This window comes from Chelonia mydas, chromosome 8, assembly GCF_015237465.2.
Source record: "Chelonia mydas isolate rCheMyd1 chromosome 8, rCheMyd1.pri.v2, whole genome shotgun sequence".
Classification (NCBI taxonomy): domain Eukaryota; kingdom Metazoa; phylum Chordata; order Testudines; family Cheloniidae; genus Chelonia; species Chelonia mydas.
The window spans coordinates 71,739,939-71,766,969 of record NC_057854.1 but is presented as its reverse complement, the minus strand read 5'-3'; the positions used below and the strand labels follow the sequence as shown (position 1 = coordinate 71,766,969).

At 40.1% G+C, this 27,031-nt stretch overlaps 1 protein-coding gene across 1 annotated transcript in view; it reads left to right on the top strand.

The window, feature by feature from the left end:
- RWDD3 (RWD domain containing 3) overlaps window positions 1-27,031 on the top strand; it is a 146,862-nt gene that overhangs the window by 49,924 nt on the left and 69,907 nt on the right. The window contains exons 3-5 of the mRNA XM_043521477.1: window positions 2,879-3,008; window positions 10,189-10,247; window positions 13,456-13,550. Coding sequence (XP_043377412.1) covers window positions 10,222-10,247; window positions 13,456-13,550 — 121 coding nt within the window. The 5' untranslated portion in view covers window positions 2,879-3,008; window positions 10,189-10,221. The remainder of the gene's footprint in view (window positions 1-2,878; window positions 3,009-10,188; window positions 10,248-13,455; window positions 13,551-27,031) is intronic.

Sequence of the window (27,031 nt, the reverse complement as noted above, 5' to 3'; positions counted from 1 at the left end):
GACTGGGTGTTCCGGTCGAAAACCGGACAGCTGGTCACTCTGTTCCGAATTCATAAGCTCCAGTCTGGCCCATTAAAGTCCTCATGTTAAAGAATAGGGTTGCTAATGAGAGGACTTTATCTGGATAAAAGAGAAGCTGTTTTGAACATTTCCTGTTTAGCTTTCTCTCAATACACCATCAGTGCCAGAAGTTGAAAATCGGGTGGGACTGTAGAGAGAAGAAATAATCTTTTCTGGACTTTCAGCAGGGCAACTAAATGCTGAAGTGAATTCTCTTTCTCTTGTAAAGTGGGTTTAATTCATGGGGATTTCATATCGGCATAAACCATACATTGGTCCATTGAAGTACAGTATGGGATATCCCCACTGTACTGGTCTATAATGTTGAATTCCAGGGGGCAATCCCATTTGCTGGGTTAGCAAAACTTTTTCCAGAGGGCACACAAATTATACTCTCTAGCAGCAATATCAGTAACAAAGGGACTATATTTTCTTCAAGCCATATAGCTTCCAAGGCCTTCCCATGCATTCTCACTAAAACCTGTGCCATTCTGCAGAGTGACCCAAACAACTTCTTTTTTGGCATATATTACAGTTGTTTTGTATTTCTCATTTGTAAAGATACAAAGCAGAATCCACCATAAAAGGTGCTAAACAAAAGCTGATAATAGGCTTATGCTTGTGCCATCTCTTGCTTTGACTTGAGCTGTGGTGAGCATTATTCAAAAGTACGTCCTCCTGTATTATTTAGTAGGTAATTATTGGTCTTCATGCATAAAATGAATGTGACATTCCAGACAGATGTTTATTGTTGGTTATATATTTTTTCAAAGTGACAGCCACTGAAATTTAGAACGATTACTATGACAGAAGCCTCCATTTGTACGTTCTGGAGGTCACATTCTTATTACTGACATGCCAGTAACAGCACTTCTGTGGCACCACGTATATACGCTAGCATAATTTGCCTTTTTTAATGCAGTTTCAGTGTGCTGCTTTCACAGTTATTTTTGGTCTCGCAAGCAACAGTGTACAGCGTGGTTTTTACAGTGCTATCGTTTTCCACTAGGGGTTGCTGTTGAACTTCTAAAGAAACTGATGTTAGAAAAAACATCTAGAAGAAAAATCTGACAGTACCAGTCTTTCTGATGCTGTACATGGAATGTTTCGGAAGTGTCAGTAATAAATACTTCTATCAGAAATCTTCATATTCTATATATCTGTATATCATACCCCAAGGAAAGCAATACAAAGACATCGCTGGCAGTGTCTAATTTTGGCTTTTCAAACTACGTGGGGGATGTCAGGGTTATTTTCCCATGTGTGACATTTATCTTCTTTCACAAACAAATGAATGCAGGGTTTTAATTAATTTCCAAGTGCCTCCCAGGATGATTTTTTCCCCTCTAATATATTAATATGATTTAAACTTGCATTCTAGAACAGGCGGTTTGTTGGAAAGGCTTAGCTGTCATTCAGTCTTATCAATAATCTAAACATTAACGTGTTTACAGGGGAGAAATAATATGTCTCTCTTTCTTTTAAGCAACATCAATGTGATTTTTATCTTGAACATATATTAAAGAAAGCATTATGCTGCCTGATCTTTCTTTCCTCGCCTTTGTTCTGAGAAGGTTCCTGTGCCCTTTCTGCCTCTTGCATGTAAAAGACACAGTTTTAAAAGTTCCTGCTTTCACAGTGAAATTCTTAAAAATGCCACCATTCAAAAAGGTTGATTCTTAGTTGAAGAGACAGAAATAGTAGGCTGTGGTAATTTATAAGGTAATGGGGCATTAAGTAATTTAATTTTTACTTTCAGTATCTCCCACTATTAATAGTTAATGAGGAATGAAAACAAAACAAAAACGCTGAGAGATATGGCTGATCAGAATAAGACTAATTTAGCAAACAAGGCACAACATTGTACAGATTTCACTGGAATTAATAAGGAAAATGTTCGGGTAGCAAATGAAAATGTTTCATTTTTTTTATTGTAAGTGAAAGCCATAGTTAGTTATGGTATTTCTGTGATATAATATAGAAGAAGTTTACAATGAAAGCAAATATCTTGGCTAATATTGTTCCCATAGCTTCTTCTTTACATATACCTAATAGTTGCAAGGATCAGAGCACAGCCCTTTAAGGATTTTGGAAAGAAAAGCTATTTTGTTTGTCATGGTTTTAGTTTTTGGGTGGCTTTCTGGAGGTTATTTAACCGCTAGACTGTGCTTGTAGGTTAATGGTTATATCTAGCTATCTGTTAGCTACGTATTCTGTTAAAAATCTTAAGAAACACTTGAGTGTTTCATTAAAGCAGCTTTTGAAAATGGCAGTAATAAAGGATTATTTTAATTTACAGTAATACTCTGTAGTGAAAAGATTTGTGTCATTTAAACATTCCAGAAAATATGTGAAACTGCTTCTTTTTAGTATGGTTAGAAATTCCATGCTGTTTGGATTTTTTTTAATGGGCTTTCTAAGGGCTTTCTAAGTCAACACCTTTCATGTGGCCAGCTGGGAATTTCAGTAACAAAATATAAAATCTATATTGTGAAAAAGAAGTTTGTATTGTACAGTTGTCTTGTCTTGATGGTGTGTTTCTTCTGTCTTGCACTGAGACATAAGCACCAAGAAATCACTTTAAAAAGCAATCACTTTGACACAGACAGTGCACAAAATCTGTCAGACTACGATTTCCAAGATTTGGGGTAGTAATGCTTCAGAACGTAAACAGTTCTCTCTCTTTAGGGTTTTGTTTGTTGTTCTTTGTTTTTTGACATCTTGTATATTAAATCAGGGGTGTTTTAGGGACAGGAAATGACAGCTCCTGCTTCAAAGTATGATTCTATGTACTGATAGATTTGCCCTTCTCGTGCAGGCAGGTTGCCAGCTTCTGAACAACCTTATTGTGAGATAGCCATGTCATCTGGACCCACAGCCTTAAACTGCAGGTTAATCACTAGGGAGACTGAAGTCAATTCTCCACTCTCCTGCTGACTATATGAGAGGTAAAAATATTTAACTTTTACAGAACTGTGAATCAGCTTTAGCATATTTTTGAGGAGGGTCACAAAAAATCCTATTGAGACATTTTGCATGATAAATAGGAGCCCAAAAGTTATATCATATTTGAGTCTCTAAGCTGACAATGTCATCTTCAGTGAACATATAAAGTGACTGACATCTGACTCTAGCATATCCAATAAGCCTCCTTTATTCCCCTGAAACTTGACATAGTTTGAATTATTATTATGTTTTAATGGTAGAAATTGGAGTAATTTAAAAACGTATATATTTAAATATTTAGAAATCAAAATGGGATGGCATGCAGCAATGTTACAGCAGGATATAAAATGCTGCAGCAGCTCGGGCTGGAGCTGATTTTGTATACTATAAAGAAAACATAATAAAAATAATTTAAAAAGGGTAAGCTACCAAACTGTGGATTCCTGGTTCACTTTTCACTTCTACCTAACTCTTTGTAACTTTACAATGAAAGAGTCAGAAATTGGAGCCAATTACCATAATATGTGGTGCTTTGGTGGGAGCATGTTCTACATCAGACAGTTAAAAGGTTTTATTGCTATTAGGAGCATGTTAATGCCCTTGATAATGTCTCTAGTTGCTTTGTAATGTCTCTTGTTGAAGTATAGAATTCTTTTATCTTCTTATTACATTATGCAGAAACTTGAATTGTAAAGATATTTGCAGGAACATTTAAAGTAGTGCATCAATCAGTTTCAAAGAAGAGAAAATGTTCTCAGAATAGCTTATAAAAGGATAACTGTCAGTTTTATTTTGGATGAAGAAAGAAATCAGCGTAAAAGGCACTTTATTGTAAAAGCGTACTGTGCAATTCAATAAATATTCCATATAAATATAAGGGAGAAGAAAGTTCATAATTACCTAATGACTTAAATGTAATTTAAGTTATACTTTCAGGATACAGCAAGCAGTGAAGAACTCTTCCTTTTTCCAGTGTATTCCTAGTATTAGCTCAAGCCATCAGCAAGTGATAACTTAAATCTCCCTCATAATGACTTGAGTAGATAAAGCATAATTATAATTTAACAATATCACCAAGGAATTTAAAACTTTCAACAAACCACCCAAGTCTATTAGAAAAATACCATTATCACTCTCTCTTTTTGTCCGAACATGATTTCTTGCTATGTGTTTATTCCTCCTGGCATTCCTCACCTTCTTTACTACAAGGTTATTTTGAGTATTTATACAATTTAATTGTAAACCTTTTATGTGATTTAGGTGTAAAACACTTTCAAATGGTATCATTATCCAGGAAGCCAGTTTTGATTACTGTACTCTCTGAATCAGAGGTGTCTTGCTAGCCTACCTACAATACAATGTTGCAGCCTGAAATGCAGGGAAGGCTTTTTTGCTACTTTCTAAAAATGGGGAATGGCGGAAGATGTTGAGTTGTAAGTTTGGTTGCTGTGCTCATACTGCAAACACTTTTCAGAAGAAATTTAACTTTGGAGGCATGATTTCTTCAAAAATCCATCGTTGACGCCCCTTGACTAGAGGAGGAGAATGGAATGATTTCTGGCTTAACAATTCTGGGTTTGTTTCATGGAAGACATTTGATACAATAAAATCATCTATATGAAATGCACTTTCAAATTTCTATAATAAAGTAATTCTATGTAGGAATGAGTTTTAATTCTTTTTTTAAAATTCTAGGAGTGTGCAGAGCATTCATGTGAAATGTGAAACTTTGTTTTTCACTCCTACAGCTTAAAAAAGGAACAGTTATTTTTATTTGAACATTATTGCTAAAAATAAGTACACTTTCTTCTTGCTCTGAACTCTGCACTTAGTTTCAGCTTAGAGCAAATTTTCACTCTACTAAGTTTTACACTGATTTTTAAAAAAATTACATGCTATTAATAATTCCCTGGATATGTGGGTTTATAATGGAAATGCTGTCAGACACTGCAAGAACAAATCAGTCAATTATATACATAACATGACTGGCTTAAATTTTATTTTCATAGCACTGTTTTTCTGCATAATTCATTCAAATGGTTTCTCCTTATTTCAGTGGGAGTTACATGAACTCTCTGAACTAAATAGTGTACAATGTGCTTTTACTACCAGCATTCCTCATTTCTTGACCACTCATTCCCTATTGCCTCTATGTAGACCTTTCAGATCTCCATGATTTCTTGCCACAGGTGGAATTTCAGTATCCCAAAAAGGGCTTATTTAATAACAAGAAAACTTCAAACAATTTCCAGAAAGGAGGCTTCATAAGTTATTGAACCCCTGAGAAAGCAATAATTTACAACCAGCAAGTTCGTGGGTTGTACACATCTGTGTATTCTGCTTCAGAAAATAAAGGCTGTTACCATAGCAACTGCCACATAGTATGGAACATACGTTACTTGTGAGATTCAGAGCTTCATGTTAAGAAACCTCTCCTCCTGGCTCCTCCATATGTTACATGAATTTGTGCCCTTCTGCAGGGTTTGCTAGGGTTTGCATGTGTTTTTCATCAATATCTGTTTTCTTTGCCCCCTTTTGTTCTTATACATGTTTCCTCTTGTTTGTAAAACAAAATTATTGTATCTGTATTTCTGAAAACAAAAGCAAATAATCACCAAGCTTTTAAAGATGATACAAGAATGTAGTCAAGCCCAAAATAACCTTCCAGTCTTGTTACCAAAATTGGAACTTGTTCCCTCAATCTACTGTTCATACCTCTTTATTTCATAAAGTGTATTTGACACTACTTTAATATTTTAGCTTACTTAGTAGCACAGTTAGGGGGAGAAAAAAAGTACCATAGCAATTTCTTTATAAACACACATCTAAGGCATGGTTTGGGAAATATAGGTAGAATACACTGAAAGCTGCTTATAATTTATCTCATATGGACTTTTCAGGGCTTTGTGATTCTGAATTACGTGTGATATTAATTCTTTTATTATCACTTTTATAATCTATATATCTCTAATTCTCCTAACACCATGGTACCTCAATGCCAAACAAATTCTTATTTGATGCCATTTCTGTGCAAGAACTCTACATATATATCATGAGTATTGGATGTCATTTGCACTTCTGCAAATGTTACTCCTGGGGGAATTCTGCACCAATGAGCAATGCAGAATTTTGCAGAGATTAACGTTGCACATGCAGAATTTCCTTTCCCCCACAGAAATGGGCTGCAGTGCTGCTAGCCGCCAGTAGGGGCCACTGGACTCGGCAGAGCCCAACTCGCACATAGAAGACACTGCTGGGAGGAAGGAGAGGGAGCTAGAGGGCTCCTGGCAGCGGCAGTTCCCAGTGTGCCCTGAGGGAAGGAGATGGTGGTGCACAGGAAACTCTGTGCAAGCCTGGAACCAAGCGTCAGGCTGTTTCTCCCTCTGGATCCCTGGACTCTGGGGGGAGAGGATGTGGGTATCTGGGGACGAGGGTGTTTGGGTGTATTGGCTGGGGGGCCCCGCAGGTGGGGTTGGGGTGGGGGAAGGTTGTGGGTGTCTGGCCCCTGGCTGGGCTCTGGCGCTGAGGGTGGGTGAGAGATGGGGCAGAGAAACCGGAACTTGGTCGCATGGGGGTTTCTTTAACTCTCTACTCCCTGGGGAATTTTTGAGTGTGTCTGTATTGTTACAGACCTACTTGCTGCCAGGTATTTTGAAATAAATTAACAAAATAATTGAAATTGGCATGATTATGTAGCATTATTTTGACAAATAAAAGTTGCAGAATTTTAAAATATTTTGTGCAGAATTTATAATTTTTGGGGACACAATGCCCCCTGGAGTAAAATGTATAAACAGTAGTGCTATTTGATGGGAGAAGTGGACTGAACACATAAAAAATACATTGACACAAGATGTTTTCAGTCTAAGGTATGAATTGGGTAAAATGTGAAACAAACTCTGAGCACAGATACAACATGAATTGAACAGTGAGAAGGCTATGGTGTTTAAGGAATTGTACAAACATTGGATGGCATATGGTGGATATAACCTTAACTGGAATGCTTCATGGAAAAGGTTTGGCTTTAGTGAATTTTAAAAGAAAAGAAAGGGGGAGCTTGGCCTTCATTAGCTGGAGAGGTCTTCCAGATATATATTGGGTAGAGAAATGGAGAGTGGACAAAGGAAACAGTAAGAAGGGAAGCTTATGTGGACCAATGGAAGTGGGAGGGATATAGTAGGAGATCAGGGCATGGATGAAAACAAGGTAGGTTATGAAGGACTTGGAATGTGAGAAGGAACGTTTATAATTTATTATTTGTGTAACAGGAGCACGCAGAGGCCCAACTAAGATCAGGGTTGAGTTAATCTAGGTGCTGTGCAGACACATAGTAAAACACAGTCTCTGCCCCAGTCTGTATAGACAAGACAGACAAAAGGTGAGAAATGAGAGGCACTGACTTTCTGCAGAAGGGAAACAAGTACAGTAAATTTATGAGCCGAGGAGCTTTGGATAGAGCTACAGGCAAGAGGAAGATTAACTGGAGTTGGGAAGATAAGAGATGGGTTTGCCAAACAGGAGACAACTAGAGTAGTCAAGATGCAAAATTGTAGGAGTACAGAGGTAATGTCTTGGCAGTAGAGCTGTGAAGGAAGTGACAGATTTTGAAAATGCTGTAAAGAAAATTGAGAGATTACACAGGATATGACAAACTCTGCTCTCAGATGCCCATACAGCTTTGTTGGCTCCAATGGAGTTTTGTGAGAGTAACCGAGAGCAGAATAAGTCCCAATCTGTGTAGTTTTATTCTCCACAGTAGTGTTTCCCAAACTGGGGACGCCGCTTGTTTAGGGAAAGCCCCTGGCGGGCCGGGCGGTTTGTTTACCTGCCGTGTCCGCAGGTTTGGCCAATCGCAGCTCCCACTGGCCGCGGTTTGCCTCTGCAGGCCAATGGGGGCCGCGGGAAGCGGTGCAGGTCGAGGGATACCGGCTGCTGCTTCCCGCAGCCCCCATTGGCCTGGAGCGGCGAAGCGTGGCCAGTGGGAGCCGCGATCGGCTGAACCTGCAGAAGCAGCAGGTAAACAAACTGGCTTGGCTCGCTAGGGGCTTTCCCTGAACAAGCGGTGTCCCAAGTTTGGGAAACACTGCTCCACAGAGTAAGCCTCCTACTTCTGTAAGCAAAGCTGAAACTCCTTGGAATGAAAATAATTTCAAAAAGACATCTCTTTGTGCCAAAGATAATAAAGGTCAAACAAGGAATTCTAGAAAATAATGAAGTGTTTACATCGAGTCTCATAGTTTTACAGGCAGAATGATGACATTAAAATACTAGAGAATTTTAATTGGTGAAGAGAAAGAGGAAACCTCTCAGCTCTTGAGCTATTATTAAATTCATCCTCTTTCATAGCCCCCACCCTGTTTTCCACCATTGATGCACAGGACCATTCAGTCGCTTCCTCAAATACATGCTGTTGCCAACAATAATCCTTCCTGCTGGGTTTAAAATACAACCTCAGCTTTCCCTCTAATGGAGCTCAGCCAGAGCAGGCAGCACTGGAATGGCTTGGCTGAGGGATGCTCCAATCCTCTGTAATTTTATTCATTCAGATTTATTGATGGGCAGTGCACTTAAGAACAGCCATCTCTTTTGGCACATCACAACCTAGAAACTCTCAGTGATCACTCAGTTGTTGTAGCCTGCAAGCATTAACCCTCTGTGCTTAGCTTACAGTGCTGACTGCCCTGTATGGACATTTCTAATTACTTTGGAGGCACTCTATTTTGTAGTGTATGCATAATTAGCTAGTTATTTACGTTTTATTTTAGTTTCTTTCCTATCCAGGGCATTAATGAAATCCCATTGTGACATCACAACCTTCCAGTTGAAGCAGGTCTTCCCTTTAGGGATCAACCACCCTTTTAAATTAATGAGCCTCTTTGCAGAAGCTGCTTCATAATTTTATCAGCAGTGTCTGTAAGGAGATGTGCAAATTGCCCAACTCCTTTCTTAGGGGCTGATCCAAAGCCCATTGAAATCAGAGGAAAGTCTTTTATTGGCTTAATGATCTTTGGATCAGCTCGTGCTTGTATTTTCTTTTTGACGATGTAAGAAATCAAAAGGGGAAAGGAACCATTATACCTTCCCACATGAACAGAAATATGTGGGAAGGGGAAGGAGAGATGTGAGAAAGCTGGGTAGCAATGGAGATCATTGAAGTGTAGGATGAGCTGTATGCAAGAAGTGATAGCATCATATTATTATTAACAAACAGGCTATCATTTATTTTTCTGTGAAGAGTCAGAAGAATATAGGAACCAAAATTGCACAGAACTTGGGCTCCCATAAAAAATGAGCTTCTTGTGAGGTATTATTTGGCAAAAACTTGAAAATCTTACTTCTCAACCTCTTTTGTTAGGGAAACTTTGATAGCATTAGCAAAACTTTAAGAGCTCACTTCTGCCTCTATTCACATCCACAACACCCTGGATTTTTAAAATGTAATTTGAACAACAACAACAAAAAAATGTTGCTAAGCAGCAACCTCATTCAAATGATCTGAAATAGGTATTCTTACTAAAATTTGTAAAGCATCTCAGGGAACTTGCCAGGTATGCCAGGTGAGAAAAGGAAAGAGAATATGTCCAAAATGCAGCAGAGTATGCATCTACTAGGAGAGAACTGACCTAGACAAGTCAGTTGCTGTGCATGTATTGTTTGAACCAACTTTATTTGAAATATTGGTTTAATTACATAAGTTAAAAGTGTCCCTGGTTTCAGTGTGTGTCATTGGTCAAGGTTTCAGGCATAATAGAAGTCCTGCTTTTCTATAAATAAAAGTGGACAGTTTCTTAAGTGTGGTCTTAAGTATGTGTTTGTTTTCCTTCAAACTCAAGCATGCTTGACTTCAGTTTCCCTCCACATGTTTTATTCAACAAACAGAATGAATGCTATGGAGGTTATGAGAAAGCAACTCCCACTCATCAACAGTGAGGCTGGGAGTACAGGAGCATGTTCCTCATTGGTCTCTCTTATCTGAATTCTCCTTAGAGATTCCAGTTCAACAGAGAAAAGGAAAATATTAATGACCAAATTCCAGAAGAGACTCTGTGTGTGTGTGTGTGTGTGTGTGTGTGTGAGAGAGAGAGAGAGAGAGAGTGGGAAGGTTACGTGAGGAAGAGGGGAACCCTGAAGGTGATTATCCTAATTATGCGATCCAGAGCATGCCCTTTTCTCATTTCTCAGGAGCAGTGGCACTCGACCTCGAAGACCTGGAGAATGGTTTCATCACTGGTGATGTTGCAGTAAGTCACAACATTGTGGTGTCTGATGTCCTCTGGCACTGAACTCACTGTTTGTGCTGTAATGTCCACATAATGTTATCATATCCTGATGCCATGTCACGTTGAAAATGTGACTGCCAGGCTGTTGTGTCACAATAGTTTTGTGACTTGACCTCCATTTTGACATTTTGGAAGCTTCTTCCCTTCCAATCCTGAATGCTGGGAGGCAGTGGAAAAGTGTGTCTCATCTGTTTCTCTCCTGCCCAGTACACCCAATTGGCTGCTCAGAAGGATAGAGAGGGCTCCCAGTGTCTCCACAGTATTTGCTCAGCACTTCCCCATAGCTGTGTCTGTCAGGCAGCATATGGAGGGCTCCTGTGTTCATTTCAGACCTATGGACTCTAGAACAGGCACATGCAGGTCCTTGGCAAGTTGCATGCCACTCTAGAGCCATGGGTTTAGTATTACTTTTATTCCTAGTTCAGAGTAGAAACAGCCAGTGATTTTGTTAAGCATCATTGTTGATATATGCTAATAAAGAAAGTCCGCTTTTCCCCCAGGAATTCAGTGGGGAGTTTTTTGTTGGCAAAACAAAGGTGGCACGTTCACCTCTTTCTGGCAAAATAACATCAAATTTGAACTCTCTTATGTGATTCAATGAAGGAATTGCTATGATCTTAATAAAACATCTTCTACTTATTTAAATGCACCATTCACCTACTCCTGCTCATACTACACACAGTCCCTAGTTTGGAGAAGGATGACTTTCAACTAACACATACATCACCAAAGGAGAAGATCTACCAAAAAAAAAAAGGGGGGGGGTAATAAAATCCAGAAGAGAGAGCTCTGAAAGAGAATCTAATCTTAGCAGTACAGTGTATTAGAGAAGTGACCAGAGCTCACAGATACTGAGAATGAAACTAGTTAAAATTCTGCTGCTCATCCTCTTTGTACAGCGTGGGGGTGGGGAGTTCCTGTATGATTTGACTTGCCAATTCATTTGTAGAAACAATTATAAAATGCAAATATTTATGAATCACTGTATATGTTGTAATCTTATTTTCAAAACAAACATTGTCTTATATTGTAGTTCCTTGATGCTGTGAGTTGAGATTTTCCAACATTTGTCCCATTTCAGGCAATGAGCTGCAGGGGATAAACGCTGCTGCTCAGACAGAGGGGATGTATGGTAACTCCTAGAGCATCATGTGTTTCTGGCAAGCTATTGCCTCCATTGAGCATGTGTTTTTAAAAATATTCAAATTAGAATAAGAAGTATAATGATATTCTTCATATTTTAATTGTGACTTAGGCAAATGTTATAGCCAAGCTGTACAAATAATTTTCACAGCAGATGACAACATTCACATTTAAGTCTGGGCATGTAACACCCTGACACAAGGTGCTCTTTGATTCATAAGGCAGGGAAGTTTTCTGTTAGATGTAGCTTGTGTTACTTTTACCCAGCAGTTAAATATATATTGCAGAGTGCTACAGACGGAAGGCATCTCTGCAATTTACTGTACACAAGTCAAGAGTAAAAATTATTGAGAGGGGTGGGCCAAAGGAAAGGGAGTCAAATGGGAATGAATTAATGCGGTTTGGAATCATGGATATCAGAATGTTGAACCACCCGGTGAATCACCTGAGGAAGGTAGAAGGCCTGCTGGTAGGAAGGAGGCAATACTTTACAAAGCTGGCTGGAGTTATGACGTCACCCTTTATTTCAGGCATCGGTCTTTGTGACTACCAAGCTGCTATCAACTCTTGGGGCCCTTCTGGACTATCAACTGCTCTTAGGTACCCAAATAGCATTGTCGAGAGAATGCCTTTCTCAGTGTTTGCTTACCAGTAAAGTATAAAGACTATGGCATTTCCTTTCAGATGTGAACCCAACTTCAATAATCCACGTCTTTATCACCTCCATGGCTTTGCAGCTAGTTTGCTGCAATGTGTGCTACTCACTATTGATTGTAGATGCTACACAGTTATTTCAGTTGGTTCAAATGTCAGCAATCTGTTTTTGAGGGAAGAAGGATATCGCAACAAACACATATTATGTCATTGCTCCATGCTGTATTACACTGACTCTATCCATTTCCAAGCACACACTTTGGCCTGGCTCCATGCTTCACTACACTGGTTGTATCTAATTCCAAGCACAGACTGTGTCATTGCTCTGTGCTGTATTATGCTGACTGTATCCAGTGCCAAGCACAAGCTATAGCATTCCTCCATGCTATTCTATGCTGACCTTGTTCAAATCCGAGTATCCATTACAGTAATGCTCTGTGCTGTTCTACGCTAACTGTATCCAATTCCAAGCACACATTACATCAGTGCTCTGTGTCATTCTATGCTGACTGTACCCAATTCCAAGCACATACTACAGAAATGCTCCATGCTATTCTATGCTGACCGTATCCAATTCCAAGTACACATTACCTCATTGCTCCATGCTGTTCCTTGCTGACTGTATCCAATTCCCAGCACATATTATGTTATTGCTCCATGCTGTTCCACGCTGATTGTATTCAATTCATCCACATATTTTGTCATTATTCTGTTCTGTACTTCTCTGACTACCCAGTTCCAAGCACACGTTATGTTATTGCTCCATACTGTTCTATGCTGACCATATCCAAATCCAAATATGCTTTACATCATTGTTCCATGCTGTTGTGTGCTGACTATATTTCCAGTTCTAAGCTAACATGATGACCTTGTTCCATGCTGTGCTACACTGACTATATCCAGTTCCAAGACACATGACATCATTGCTCTGTGCAGTACTACACTGACTGTATCCAGTTCCAAGCTCACATGATGTCATTGCTGTGCACTACTATGATGACTATCTTGTTCCAGCACTGCCTCAGGATCCTGATTGTAATCTGTAAAACTCTGGGGTAACCTCTTCCTTCTCCAAGCCAAGACAATTGCTCTCAATGGGAACTGTGCGTGATGGTCTCCAGAGCACCCACCCATCCTCTGACTTACAGGACATCCCTTATGGGGTGCCTAAGTTCCACCAACCGTATCCAAGAGCTGGTAAAAGCATTTTATTAGATAAAAAGTGAAGTTCCAGGTATTAATCCTGTAAACACTGATGCAGTCACACACGTACAATTTTATAGTATGAATAAGGCTCTGTGGGATACTAGCTCTTAAATATTTATTTTTTCCCTTTTTTCATACCAGTGTCCTTTGTTCTCTTGAAATACAGGTGGTCACTTGGTCTCAGGGTGAGATACTTGGGAGCTGTGCAGGATGATCTCAGGGAGGCTCTCAGCTGTGGAATTCCCTATCAGCATAGACAGGGTAAGACAAAGCATTGCTATCTTTGTGGCTCAATGTTAGACCTATTTCTTCAGCCACATGAGAATGGGAAGAATTAACCAGCCCATGTTTCTCCTAGAAACAAACCTTAAGTATAATTATCACCTAAAGAAGTTGTATAAATAAGGGAAAAGTGCAGAATATGACCACCTGAAATTGAAATGCTGCTGTTCTTCATGTGTATATGAGGGCTGGATAATACAGTGATGGGTGCATTAGAAAGGTATAGTGCAGATGGAGAGATAGGTTTGGAATTGCACATCCCACAGGTGGGTTATTGAAAGGACTCTCCTATGGAAGAATAAGAAGGGCTGTTATGAATTGCAGAATAGGATGCTTTATAGAATATAAAAACTGCAAACCACACTTTTCCTGCATGCTGGGTTTTCAGATCAGAAGGCTATTTGCTCCTAATGAAATGCTACATTCTTAAATGTAGCACCTTGCTCATATTAATCTGAATGTATTTACTGTACTTTACAGTTTTTAAACATGATTTTGATAAAGTCTTGGTGTGCACGGCTCTCTTTTGTGTGTTCTTCTTTTTGTCTGTACTGAGTATTTCTTTCACTATACAATATCTGTGGGATGGACAAAAACTATTATAGTGCCAACTAGTTCTTTTCACTATATTTTTTCTTCTTTTACTAAATCAGACAATTGTTCAGCTCCTTATTTTGCGGTCAAAGTATTGTTCTTATAACAGTTTCTGTCTTTTATCAGATATTTTGTAAAGAGCATTTTATGATGTATGTATAGGGTCAAATCTGGCTTTTTAAAGTGAAAGCCACTCAAAAAGTTGGCAATAACATATATACCATACAGTTGCAATAATTGAAACACAAGGTCAGTGTGGTATCAGGCTAGGTGTGTGCCTAGGAGTGAATGGAGGTTTGGGTTATGAATAGGAAATAAACATATCTATATGCATAATTTGCTTTATGAGGCATATTGGATGGTATGTATAGAAATATAGTGCATGAGGCATTTCAAGCAGGATACCTTTATCCTGGGTTCTGGGCACACTGCACCAGCTTTTCCCCAAGTCATGACCCTTCTCACTGCTAAGAGCTCTTATTCATTTAGTACTTGTGGGCATGACTCTGTTCTTTATACTTTACTTGAAATAACCTAGAAAGATAGTACACAGAATATGGAAAATGAAACCATCATTAATCTACCCCATTGCAGCAAGAGTACAAAGACATTGTAGTCAAATAGTTTCCCAAATATAAAATTATTTTTGGAACCAATAGAGATTATACATGAGGTTTCTATAGGGGCTTTTTGCAGCAAAAAACAAGTCATAAAAAGCTACATCTTTTGTCAGAGAGATGGTGAGAGCAAGACAGTGAGGGAGAGTCTTATGAGACCCAAAATAGTTTTTCATTGAAACAAGCAAAACATGATTCTGTATCCAAGAACAGTGTAGTGAGTAAAGCCTCCATCATCAAGTTATAAAATGAATATCACGTTGCAAGATGAGTTCTGCTGTCCTGTTGCCTTGAATATATTTCTTCCAATAAAGGAAAATGTTGAGGCTTCTTGCAGCCAGACTTCCAGGTATGAAAATTTATCAACCCTCCAGCTGGTATGTTAAGAACTACTAAGGACCAAAAGGCTGTCTAAGGGTCAAGTACAATGTCCTTAGCCAAAATATGATGAAGAGTTTCCTCCATTCCTAGTGCACTGGCGCACCTTGGTCCCTCCTATTCTCTGTCTTGGACATATGGTAGTCTAGTCTCCTGCGGGCTGTAAAACTTTGGTCTAATTTCAGTTGTTGGTTTTGGTGTGTAGGTGCTGGATGGTGTTGGTGGCCTGTGATATATAGGAGATCAGACTAGATGATCTGGCCCTCCCTTCTGGCCTTAAACCCTACGATTCTATGAGTTCTGATGGAGTATTGCATCCTGTGTGGAAAGCATCATAAAAACATTTAACATTAGTTGCCTTCTTCCCCTTGCTTTAATTGAACAGATAGAAAGATAAAGAGACGACATTTACCTCCAAATTGATGTGCAATGCATTTTAAGAGAGAAATTCTCCTCTGTGCAAAAAGCCATCAAAATGGGTGTTGCATAGGCTTTTTGCTAGCTTTGTGTCCAGGGGTGAATTTCACTTTATGTATAAATGTGGTCTGCTACTGCACTCTTACTATTTTTGTGTGTGTATATGCCTGAGTGATTCTCACTCCTGAGCTGGTGACATACAATCTGGATAAATCAGGACATGAATTCTTTATCAGATTTCAGTTGTATAATATGTATGCATCTATAACACCAGTATGTAATGCAAGTGTATATATAAAGTCTACATACATATGATATAGAGTTTTTATTAAAATCTGTCATTTATATATTTCTATAATGGTAGATCTTTTTCTCAACTGTTTGTGAGCCCCAGGATATGCAATATCCATTCATTTGTGCAGGGCTACACTCTGATGAAACACTGATAAAAATGAAAATGCTGCTAAGAAATGTGGGCCCCCAGGATAGTGGGAAGCAGCCATTTCAGAGTATAATACACTTTTTTATCTAATAAATTGACTTCTCCTTTTCCTTTTTTTAAAAAAAGAAATCCTCTGTAAAACATCAACAAAGAACATGAAATCTGTGTACACACAGTGCACTGCAGAGAATGCCAAAAGGTAAAACTTTATGTAACTGGGATGGAATATTAAATATTTAAGATGTAGGGAAATAATTCAAAGAAAAGTCCTATTTCATATTATACATACTAAAGTTGTCCACTGTGCTCGACAATGCTCCTTGTTAAAAAAAAAACAAAAAACAAAAAAACCCACAGAAATTCTGCCTTACTTTTAAAATCATAGACATGAGAGACAGGAAACACCTGTTAGGTCTCCAACATACTGAATCCAGATCTCATGTCTTTGATGGTTACTGGGTACTAGCTTTTCTTGGGATGAGGTCCTTCAAGATATTCCACCACAGAATGAAAACTTCACCAGCTCTTTAAAAGCTTAGAAAAATCTTTGACACAAATTGTAAGTGAAATGAGTTAACCATTCTTTGTAATATGGCAACTAAAAATTTAAAAACATTATCAGTGCACAATTAATGGTAAAACATTCTATTGCATGTTTTTCACTACTACAGCTGATGCTACAGATCCCCACATAAAGTACTTTTTCAGGATGTAGTCCTGTAGGTGCTGAGTGCCCTCAGCTTCCATAGACACTTATGTTACTTGAGGACAATTGGCATTTTGCAGGATTAAACCTTTAATGTGCAATGTTTTTACTGGGTATGGGAGGAGCTGTGGTATATTGTTTCCATTTACAGTGCATTTGCTGTATTTCTGCTGGGTTAGGTTCTTCACAGTTTAACATTTTGTAGTGTAGATTTTATGGTGTGAATGATGTATGGTTTTCACAATGGGTTCTTCCTACTGAAATGGATGTTAATAACTGTTAGTGTTTCATTCTTCAGATTTAGCTAGGCTCTTGTTTTCATTGGTCATTTATAGGCTTTAATAAAGGATAACAGAGAATTTTCATAGTTGTATGATCACAGAGACTAAAAAAGCAGAATTTTACTTGAACTACGTTCAGTTCCATAGCTATCATAATCATTTTTCTGTTTGTTTAGACGTTTAAACTTTCCCTCATTCCTACAAGGGCTTTTCTCGTACCCAAGATTGAACAGACAATAATATATTAAAGGTAAATGTTTCTCTTTATAGAAATAACAGTAAATTAGGAGAGTAAAAGGTTTTATTTCTTTGTCATTTTTCAGCGTGTTTTTTATTTCAAGAGGCAGCCAGTTTTAGATCTTTGTTTTCATCAAGTAGAAAGCAATTTCACTGGTAAATGCTTCTTTTTACTTATAGCAAAAACAGTGGTGCTGGCTGAGCAAAAGTAAATGAATTATTATTACTTATTATTTGTCTTGGAAGAGCAAGAAGTTGATAAGGAAGACTTTCTTTTACTTTACTGCAATATTTTTCTATCAGTTTTGTGGAAAAAAAGACTAAATACCAAGGAAATAAATGTTTTTGGTAGAATTTTATGGCAAATAAACAACAGAAAATAATGCTCTCTCCTCATTGGCATCACAAGTGCACTTCTTGGTGAATAGAAAATGCAATGGGTTGAAGTTTGATCCTACTGGGGATAAACCATATGCAAAACTTAAACGATACATGCTGTTTGTAACATGATGGCTGTTACTGCTTGCTGAGAAGTTGGTCTATTTTCAGTTACCTTCGCGTTCCTCTGTTTTTGTCTGATCTGACTACTTTACAAGTATGTGTACAAAGTCAAGCTTAAAAATTACAGGTTGTGTAATACAGAAAATGGAACAATCGCCTTCGCTTAGTCAAAATTGTTCTTCTTCAGTCATCATGTGGTACCTTATTTTTTAAAAAAGATGGAGTGTTGAATGATGAGTTCTGGGCTTGTGCTTAATCATTTTCTCCTACAAGAGCAAGGAAACACAGGACTTTTTATTTCATGTTGTTAGCTGGGCTATCACTGGGCTGCTCTGTGATTATAGGTCTTTTCCCTTTGCCTCATCAGTTTATGTCATAATGGAAATAACATGGTAGTGCTGAAGGAAGCAACTAGTCATAGGGATGGGATGGGAATGGTAGTGAAATACTGTAGGAAGAAACTATTCAGACATCCTGCCCCACTTAGCAGATACCTTCTTTGTTCTGCTGCACATTAGGGTTGAGGAGGGAACAGAGAGAGAGAGAGAGGGAGAGAGCACTATTATTCCTTTGCAGCACAGCAGTGTATGCACAAGTTTGAATACTGTTAGAAGGAAGACAGTATTTTATATTAAATATATAACCTGATCCTGCAAACTGTTAGTCACATGAGCAGGCTACCGAAGTCAATGGGACTGCTTGCATGAGTGAACGTGCAAGGTCGTCATTGTCTTATTTTTATTATTTATTATATGTAATTTTGTAGCATTTAAGAGTCCCATTAATGGGCCACGAACCTGCTGGTAGGCACTCTACAAACAAATAATAAAAAGGCAGTCCCTGCCCCAAAGATGCCATCTTTTATTACTGGTATGTCATAAAAGCTTCTTCCTCCAAAATGCTATCTTCCTGGTGTAGAAATTGCGGAAGGAATTAAATCTGGGGAAGGTTTCAGGTCTACGGAATACACAGTTTATGCAGGTTTAGGAAGTCCCTTCACCCATGGTGCTCTTAAAACATGTTGCAGTGACTACTCTGTCTGGTATCCTGCATTCCAAAAAGAGGGACAACCACAAGGAAGGCCACCCAGACCTACAGCACGGCCTTCACCAGGGTCCCAATTCAAGAAAGTATTTAAAGACATGCTTACGTCCATTAATGGGTGCTTGTATGAGGATTTACCCAGCCAGCCAGAGTAAATTAACACTTTAAAATCTAAATTCAAACAAGAGGTTGAGAGGCAGAGACTTACATACTTGAAATGTTTAGTCCTGTATAGCTCATAATAATTAGGTAATTGCCTTGCCTGGAGCCTGAAAAAATGTGGGTGGAGTGCTTAAGGGTAAAGCCTATATAGCCTGTCAAGTATGAAGGGTAGCCATGTTAGTCTGTATCCAGAAAAACAACAAGGAGTCTGGTGGCACCTTAAAGATTAACAGATTTATTTGGGCATAAGCTTTCATGGGTAAAAAACCCACTTCTTCAGATGCATGGAGTGAAAATTACAGATGCAGGCATTATACTGACACATGAAGAGAAGGGAGTTACCTCACAAGTGGAGAACCAGTGTTGACAGGGCCAATTCAATCAGGGTGGATGTAGTCCACTCCCAATTATTGATGACGAGGTGTCAATTCCAGGAGAGGGAAAGTTGTAGGCTTCTAACAGTATTCAGGAGGTTTTAGCTGAGGGCTGTATGTGATGGCCAGTGGTGTTCTGTTATTTTCCTTGTTGGGCCTGTCTTATAGTAAGTGACTTCTGGGTACTCTTCTCGCTCTGTCAGTCTGTTTCCTCTCTTTTTTACCCACAAAAGCATATTCCCAATAAATCTGTTAGTCTTTATGGTGCCGCTGGACTCCTTGTTGTTTTTATATAGTCACTATATTCCATTACTAATGTCCTGAGCCAAGTCACAGGTTTGACTCCAGCTGTAGCTGGGTAGTGACTAAAAGTTGTGAGCATTTGTTGGCTGTTTGGTGGCATGTGAGAAAGCAACAAATGATTTTATGAGCAACTCAGGTATGGGGAGTGAGGCTCTTTTGGAGAGAGAGGACTAAGAAAAAGACTGGCCTGGCAGAGCTAAATCTCCAGTTCCAGGAAATCATTAAGGCCAAGGGTAGAAGGAAGGAAAGGAACTGGCAAGTCCTTGGAGGAGATGGAAATGAAAAAAAGTTGGCAGAAGTAAGGTAAGGGACTGGTAATTCTTTGGAAGAGCCAGAAGCAGTCTGGTAATAGTTCTAAGATATAGGTTCATATATAGGTGCTGGAATTGGGAATGCAGGGGGTGCGGCAGCACCCCTGGCTTGAAGTGGTTTCCATCATATACAGGATTTACAGTCTGGTCAATGGCTCTCAGGATCCCACTGTAAAAATTGTTCCAGCACCACTGGATTCAGAAAATAGGCAATAAACCTGGAATTTAATGGTTCCTGGACTGATTAACACACCCAAGAGACTTCACCTCCTAAATAAGTATCTAGCAAAAGCTTTCAACAAGGGATGATTTTTGAAGCAGTTTTTATAACATATTTGATTCTGAACTGGCAAGAGGTGAAATTAAGACTGTATGTTTATTTTTCCTGACAGTTGCTATAACAATAGATTTGAACTATTAATACAGGTACCAGTTGCTATATGGCTGTGTAAACCATCACTATAGGAATAACCACATACTATTTGTATGGGAATGTAAATATGTTCTAGTGCACACATATTTACTAGCATCTAGTGGTCTGTAAATGGTGGTGTTCTGCTGACTTTTAGGAACTTAGCAGCCTCAAGGGACCAAATGTTGGCAGCAGATTTTTTTTTCTTGTGATTGTATAGTTGTATAGAAAAGGCTCAGCATGAACATCTATGGGAAAACCAGAGTAATAATATGGTGCTATGGAAATTCAAGGGAAGGGAGTGGAAAAGAAATGAAAAGTCAGGGGGAGGGGATACCTGGCAGGGGCTTGGGAAAAGTAATAATCAAGACTAGTAGTCACCAAGTGGTACTCTTGTGCTGTTTTGAACCTGAAAATCAAAAGAATAAGTTGTCTGGAGATTGACCATTCAAAGAAACTTAAAAGCAGGCAAGAAATATCCCAAACCAACTTGAGATGTGACACAAAAGTGCACTTCATTCATTTATTATCATCTTTAAAGTGTCCAACTGCAAAACAGGAATCAATTCTAAATAGACAGCAAAACAGAGATCTGCCAGTCCAAATACACATTATCAAAGCAGTTTGCTAGCAGCACAATACAAAATCTCCAGGCTTTTTGCAAGTTTTTAAAGAACAGGTATCAAGTACTCCTGGATAGTTGCCTAAATTGCCATTTGCATTGTATCTTTTGGTGCTAAACTCCTCTGACTGATTTGAACAATTCCTTGTAGTTCCTCAAACTGACCTTTTGCCTTCTGGATCACCTGATACAGACGTATTATAGAACCAAAATCTTGTTTTCCTCCACCTCATTTTAATTATTCACTAGTTTTTCATCAGTGTCTCAAAAAGAGAGAAGAGTTTGAGGTGAAATGGTCAGGTGTCTTCACACCTTCTCACCTCTCACTTTTACTATTTGGGTGTTTCTCACAGGACTGAATTTACAAAGGTATGGCTAATGAGGCCTCCCCATCTGTTGGTCACATCATGTCCCTCTCTTTTACCCTTCACCTTTTATAGCTTTGCCATTTCCATGCTGAAACCTCTTTTGCAGAAAGAAAAGGAGTATTTGTTAGTCTCTAAGGTGCCACAAGTACGCCTTTTCTTTTTGCAGATGCAGACTAACACGGCTGCTACTCTGAAACCGCTCTTTTGCAGAGAGGCTCTGAATTCTCTTCCCATTAACCGGTGCTCCAGTATTTACCTACCTCTGAACATCCTGACTTAAATCTCAGCAGTCCTGTTGCTCTAATGTGGTACGTTTGTGTTTGATTTTCTTGCTTTTAATAGAGACAGATCTGATTGCATATAATGTGGAAACTCTAACACAAGTGAACTAGAGGTAGGTCAAACTAAACCCTGGATCAGAACACGCTGGAGCTTTGGGAGTGTTCCATAGTTAAACCTTGATCTGGATTTTGCAAATGAGCCCATCTTTATGATGGGCCAAATGAAAACCGTAGATCCAAACAACTGAGAACATTCCCTTGTTCAAAATTCAGATCTGTTCCAGACAACTGGAAAAGGGCAAATATAGTGCCAATCTAAAAAGGGAAATAAGGACAACCTGGGGAATTACAGATCAGTCAGCGTAATTTCTGTACCCGGAAAGATAATGGAGCAAATAATTAAGCAATCAGTTTGCAAACATCTAGAAGATAATAAGGTGATAAGTAACAGTCAGCATGGATTTGTCAAGAACAAACTGTGTCAAACCAACCTGAAAGCTTTCTTTGACAGGGTAACAAGCTTCATGGATGGGGGGAAGTGGTAGATCTGGTATATCTTGACTTTAATAAAGCTTTTGATACTGTCTCACATGACCTTCTCATAAACAAACTAGGGAAATTCAACCTAGATGGAGCTACTATAATGTGGGTGCAAAACTGGTTGGAAAACTGTTCCCAGAGAGTATTTATCAGTGGTTCACAGTCATGCTAGACGGCGTAACAAGTGGGGTCCGGCCGGTATCAGTTCTGGGTCCAGTTCTGTTCAATATCTTCATCAATGTTTTAGATCAGGGTGGGCAAACTACGGCCTGCAGGCTGGATGCAGCCCATCAGGGCTTTGGATCCGGCCCGCGGGATTGCCACTCCCCGTGGCACCATGGGGCTAAGGCAGGCTCCCAGAAGCGGCCAGCACCATATCCCTGTGGCCCCTGGGAGAGGGGGTGCAGAGGGCTCTGCGCGCTGCCCTCGCCTGCAGGCATCGCCCCCCGCAGCTCCCATTGGCCGGGAATGGGGAACTGCAGCCAATGGGAACTTCAGGGGAGGTACCCGCAGGTGAGGGCAGCGCGCGGAGCCCTCTGCCCCCGGGAGCCACAGGGACATGGTGCCGGCCACTTCAGGGAGTGGCGCGGGGCCAGGGCAGGCAGGCAGGGAGCCTGCCTGAGCCCCGCTTTGTGCCACTGCCACCCTGGAGCCGCTTGAGGTAAGTGGTGCCGGGCTGGAGCCTGCACTCCAAACCCCGCCTGCACCCCGCACACCAACCCCCTGCCCCAGCCCTAGCCCTATATTCATGGCCCTGCATGCAATTTCCCCACCCAGATGTGGCCCTCGGGCCAAACGTTTGCCCACCCTGATTTAGATAATGGTATAGAGATTACTCTTATAAAGTTTGTGGATTACACCAAGCTGGGAGGGGTTGCAAGTGCTTTGGAGGATAGGATTAAAGTTCAAAATGTTCTGGACAACCTGGAGAAAGCCGGTCCGCCGCTTGTTCAGAGAAAGGCCCTAGCAGCCTGGACCAATTTGTTTACCTGCCGTGTCCGCAGGTTTGGCCGATCGCGGCTCCCACTGGCCGCGGTTCGCTGCTCCAGGCCAATGGGGGCTGCGGGAAGGGCAGCCAGCATGTCCCTTGGCCCACGCCGCTTCCCGCAGCCCCCATTGGCCTGGAGCGGCGAACCGCGGCCAGTGGGAGCCGCGATTGGCCTGTGGATGCGGCAGGTAAACAAACCGGTCCGGCCTGCCAGGGGCTTTCCCTGAACAAGCGGTGGACTGGCTTTGAGAACCACTGGTCTAGATAATACTTTGTCCTGCCATGAATGGAGGGGACTGGACTAGATCACCTCTTGAGGTCCCTTCCAGTCCAGTGATTCTATGTTTTCACTTGAGCCTGTCTTGAAAAGAAGCAGATTAGCACCACTGGTTTCCGTGGGAGCTGAACTGACATATCTCTGAGTACAAAATTTGACCCACTGAGTACATTTGTTGGAATTATCAAACAGTTGCACATTCAAACAAATGCTCTGAGTGTGCTTTTTATTTGAATGTTCTCACACTAATATAGGAGTGTTTATGCATTTATTTGAATGTATAATCCTTGAAATTAAGTCCAGCTGTGTTTATTTCAAATGTGAGATGCTCCAGATATAGCTTTTCTTCTGTATGCCTATATCTGAGCATTGCTTGTGTACATCTACATCCAAGCATTGCTTCTCAGTGCATTGTTAAAAAGTTAATAGAGTAGAGCATACACCATCTTCAGATGTGCATAACTTAATTTTTAATCAATATTTATTTTAAAATCTCCAAGCACCACTCTTTAAGGGAGGACTAAAGTCCATGCCATGTTTGAAGCGTAAGAAAAGTTTTTTTGGTTATTGAAGTGTAACCCTCTGGTCAGTGTTTGTGTCCCCCTCTGTGTTTATTCCACAGAGGATTTGAGTGTCATACACCCTCTAACAACAGCCCCTGGTTCTTCAGCATTGCTCTCACAATAGAAGCAATAATACCCTTAAAATTTATGGTCAGGCTCCCATACTGGTAAAGAAGAAATATAAATCCAGAAAACACTGACTGAGCTTGCCCTAAAAAGTTAATCACTAACTCTTAGGAGAGTTTGGCTCACATACAGGCAGGTTTTGTTGCTGAAAACATAGGTGCTGTCTACACTAGGACAACGTTAAACAAAGTTCCCACCATTTGTAACAGTGGTTCAGTTCCAACAGTGTTAACAACACAGGGAGCTGATCACAGGCAGGGAGCCCTAGCTATCACAATTTTAAGGACCGTGTCATCTTACCCTGCATTGGCATCTGGAGGCCCAGTGTTAACACCTGTGGTCAATTTTTGAAAAATGCCCCTAATATAGGCAGGGCCATATAGTGTGGAAGTTCTTACACTTGGAAAATAGAATCCTATCTGGAGTAGTATCTTTCATTTTTACATTTGTACAACACCTTCCATCCCAAAGGCACCCTTATCATTTTACAAACCATAGCTGTGATCCTGCCAGGGCTCTGCTTGGACAGACCCTTGTGCCTATGTGGAGTTCCATTGATTTCAGTGCAGGTGCAAATGTCTGCTTCTGCATTACATTTTGCAGGATCCTGGCCTATATATATATATAGGAATTATTTCACCAACAGCATCCATGAAATGCAGCCACTTCTGGAGGTGTTGCAGTTTAGCTTTATAGAAAAACTACACAACAGTTCAGGTGGGAAGTAAAGAAGAATACCATATCCATCTGAAACCACGAGAGGAAGTAAGGAAGTCAGGATATAAATGCCCAGATTGGTGGTCAGGACACCGAAGTGTAATATCCCTATTCTTGGGGAAAAAAAAAATCCAACGAGATCTTTAATAGACACAAATGTTCAGGATTCAGATATTGTTGTTCTTCCAAAAGATACCAGGTCTAGTGCAGAGTGAGACCTGCCTTGGGTATTGTTTCAGTAGTGATGGCTGGTCTACACCTAAACATTAGACTGACCTGTGAAATTTTTTTTTTGATGCCCTGTGTGATCTAGTTAGGTTGACCTAACCCCCTACTAGATACAGCTAGGGCCATGGAAGAATTCTTCTGGCTACTGCCTTTTGGAAGGTGGATTAACTACAGGGACAGAAAAAACCCTTACCTCAGTGTACATTATGGTGCTACAGTGTCACTGTAGCCGCTGTGGTATAGCCATAGCCTCAGAGGGAGGAATGTCTGCTACAGTAATGCATCACCAATATCATTTCTTTGCAATGCAATTTTTAGGGTGCACATAAGATTTGATAATTAACCTTAAAGGGTTTTCTCAACCACTCTTGTTGCTTTTCCATCTCCGTTCACCAGCTGTGCTCTGCCAGTTGTTAAGCACTCCATATATGTGGTTACTATTCTGAGGATTTAGAGGCTTGAGCTCCATCTATTTCTCTTTGTTTATGATAAAGAGGAAATGTAGCCCTAGATAAAAAAGGCAGACTGGCTGAGCACCTGGGAAAGTGCAAAGTATAATGATTTTGTAGACCTAAAACCTTTTCATGTTTTCAAATGGAAAGCAGTACATCATTTCCTAATACAATAAGCATAAGATTTTTCACAGGTTTTAGAAAACACACACATGGCTTGTGTACCAGAATTAAATAGTAGTGCAGGATTTTGATCAGTGACAGATGGTTGGGCTGCTCCAGCACAGCTGGCCTTACATGATATAACACCTTGAGCAAGCCCCAGTTCTGCACCTATCCCATGATTTTTATTTCAATCCTTGAAAAATTTTCTTTGGTATCTCTGCTTAAATGTGCTTAATCAGAGAATAGAAGTGGGCTAGTAGATGGAGTAAAGGATACAGATTTGACATTCATGATGTATTTTAAAAGCATGCAAAGTTTCCATGTTGGGTGGGACTGCATGTAGGTATAGGAATGAGCTTCTGCAGAAGTAGAGAGCTAACACTGACGCTTCTCTCATAATGTAGTATATAACTCAAAGGACGGGTTTGCTTTCAATATGGTCCATAAAAGGAAGCCTGGGAGTAAAGCTGATACAAGTGTGAAGACACAAACAATGTAGATATGTCATGTTTTAATGACACATTAGAAACAAGAGGATGACCAAGGACGGGGCAGGCCCATTACTCAATGAGGGAGCAAAGAAAATAACAGAAAATGTGGAAATGGCGGAAGCGCTCTATGACTTTTTTTGTTTCAGTTTTCACCCAAAAGGCTAGTAGCAATTGCACGTCTAACATAGTGAGCGCCAGTGAAAATGAGGTAGGATTTGAGCCTAAAATAAGGAAAGAACAAGTTAAAAATTACTTAGATACATTAGAGGTCTTCAAGTCAAAAGGGCCTGATGAAATACATCCTCGAATACTCAAGTAGCTGACTGTGCAGATATCTGAGCCATTAGCGATTATCTTCAAAAACTCATGGAAGATGTGGGAGATTCCAGAGTACTGGAAGAGGGCAAATATAGTGCCAATCTATAAAAAGGGGAATAAGGCAACCCAGGGATTTACAGACCAATCAGCTTAACTTCTGAACCTGGAAAGATAATGGAGCAAATAATCAAGAAATAAATTTTCAAATATCTAGTAGATAATAAAGTGATAAGTAAGGCTGCAAGTCTGTCATGGAGGTCACAGATTATGTGACTTTCTGGGACCTCTGTGACTTCTGCAGCCGGCAGGTGCGACTGACCCCAGGGCTGACCAAGCAGCTCTGGTAGCCCTGGGGCCATGTGCACTGCCCCCACCGAGCCACAGCAGCGGTCCCTGGCTGCCCCCCCCACCTCCAGCAGCAGCTGCAGGAGTCCCGGACCACCCCTTGCCAGCAGCGGCGGAGAAGGTTCTGGGCTGCCCCTTGCTAGCAGCAGCAGCAGTAGTCCCAGGCTGCCCTCCCACCCTGAGCACCATTCAGGGCATTC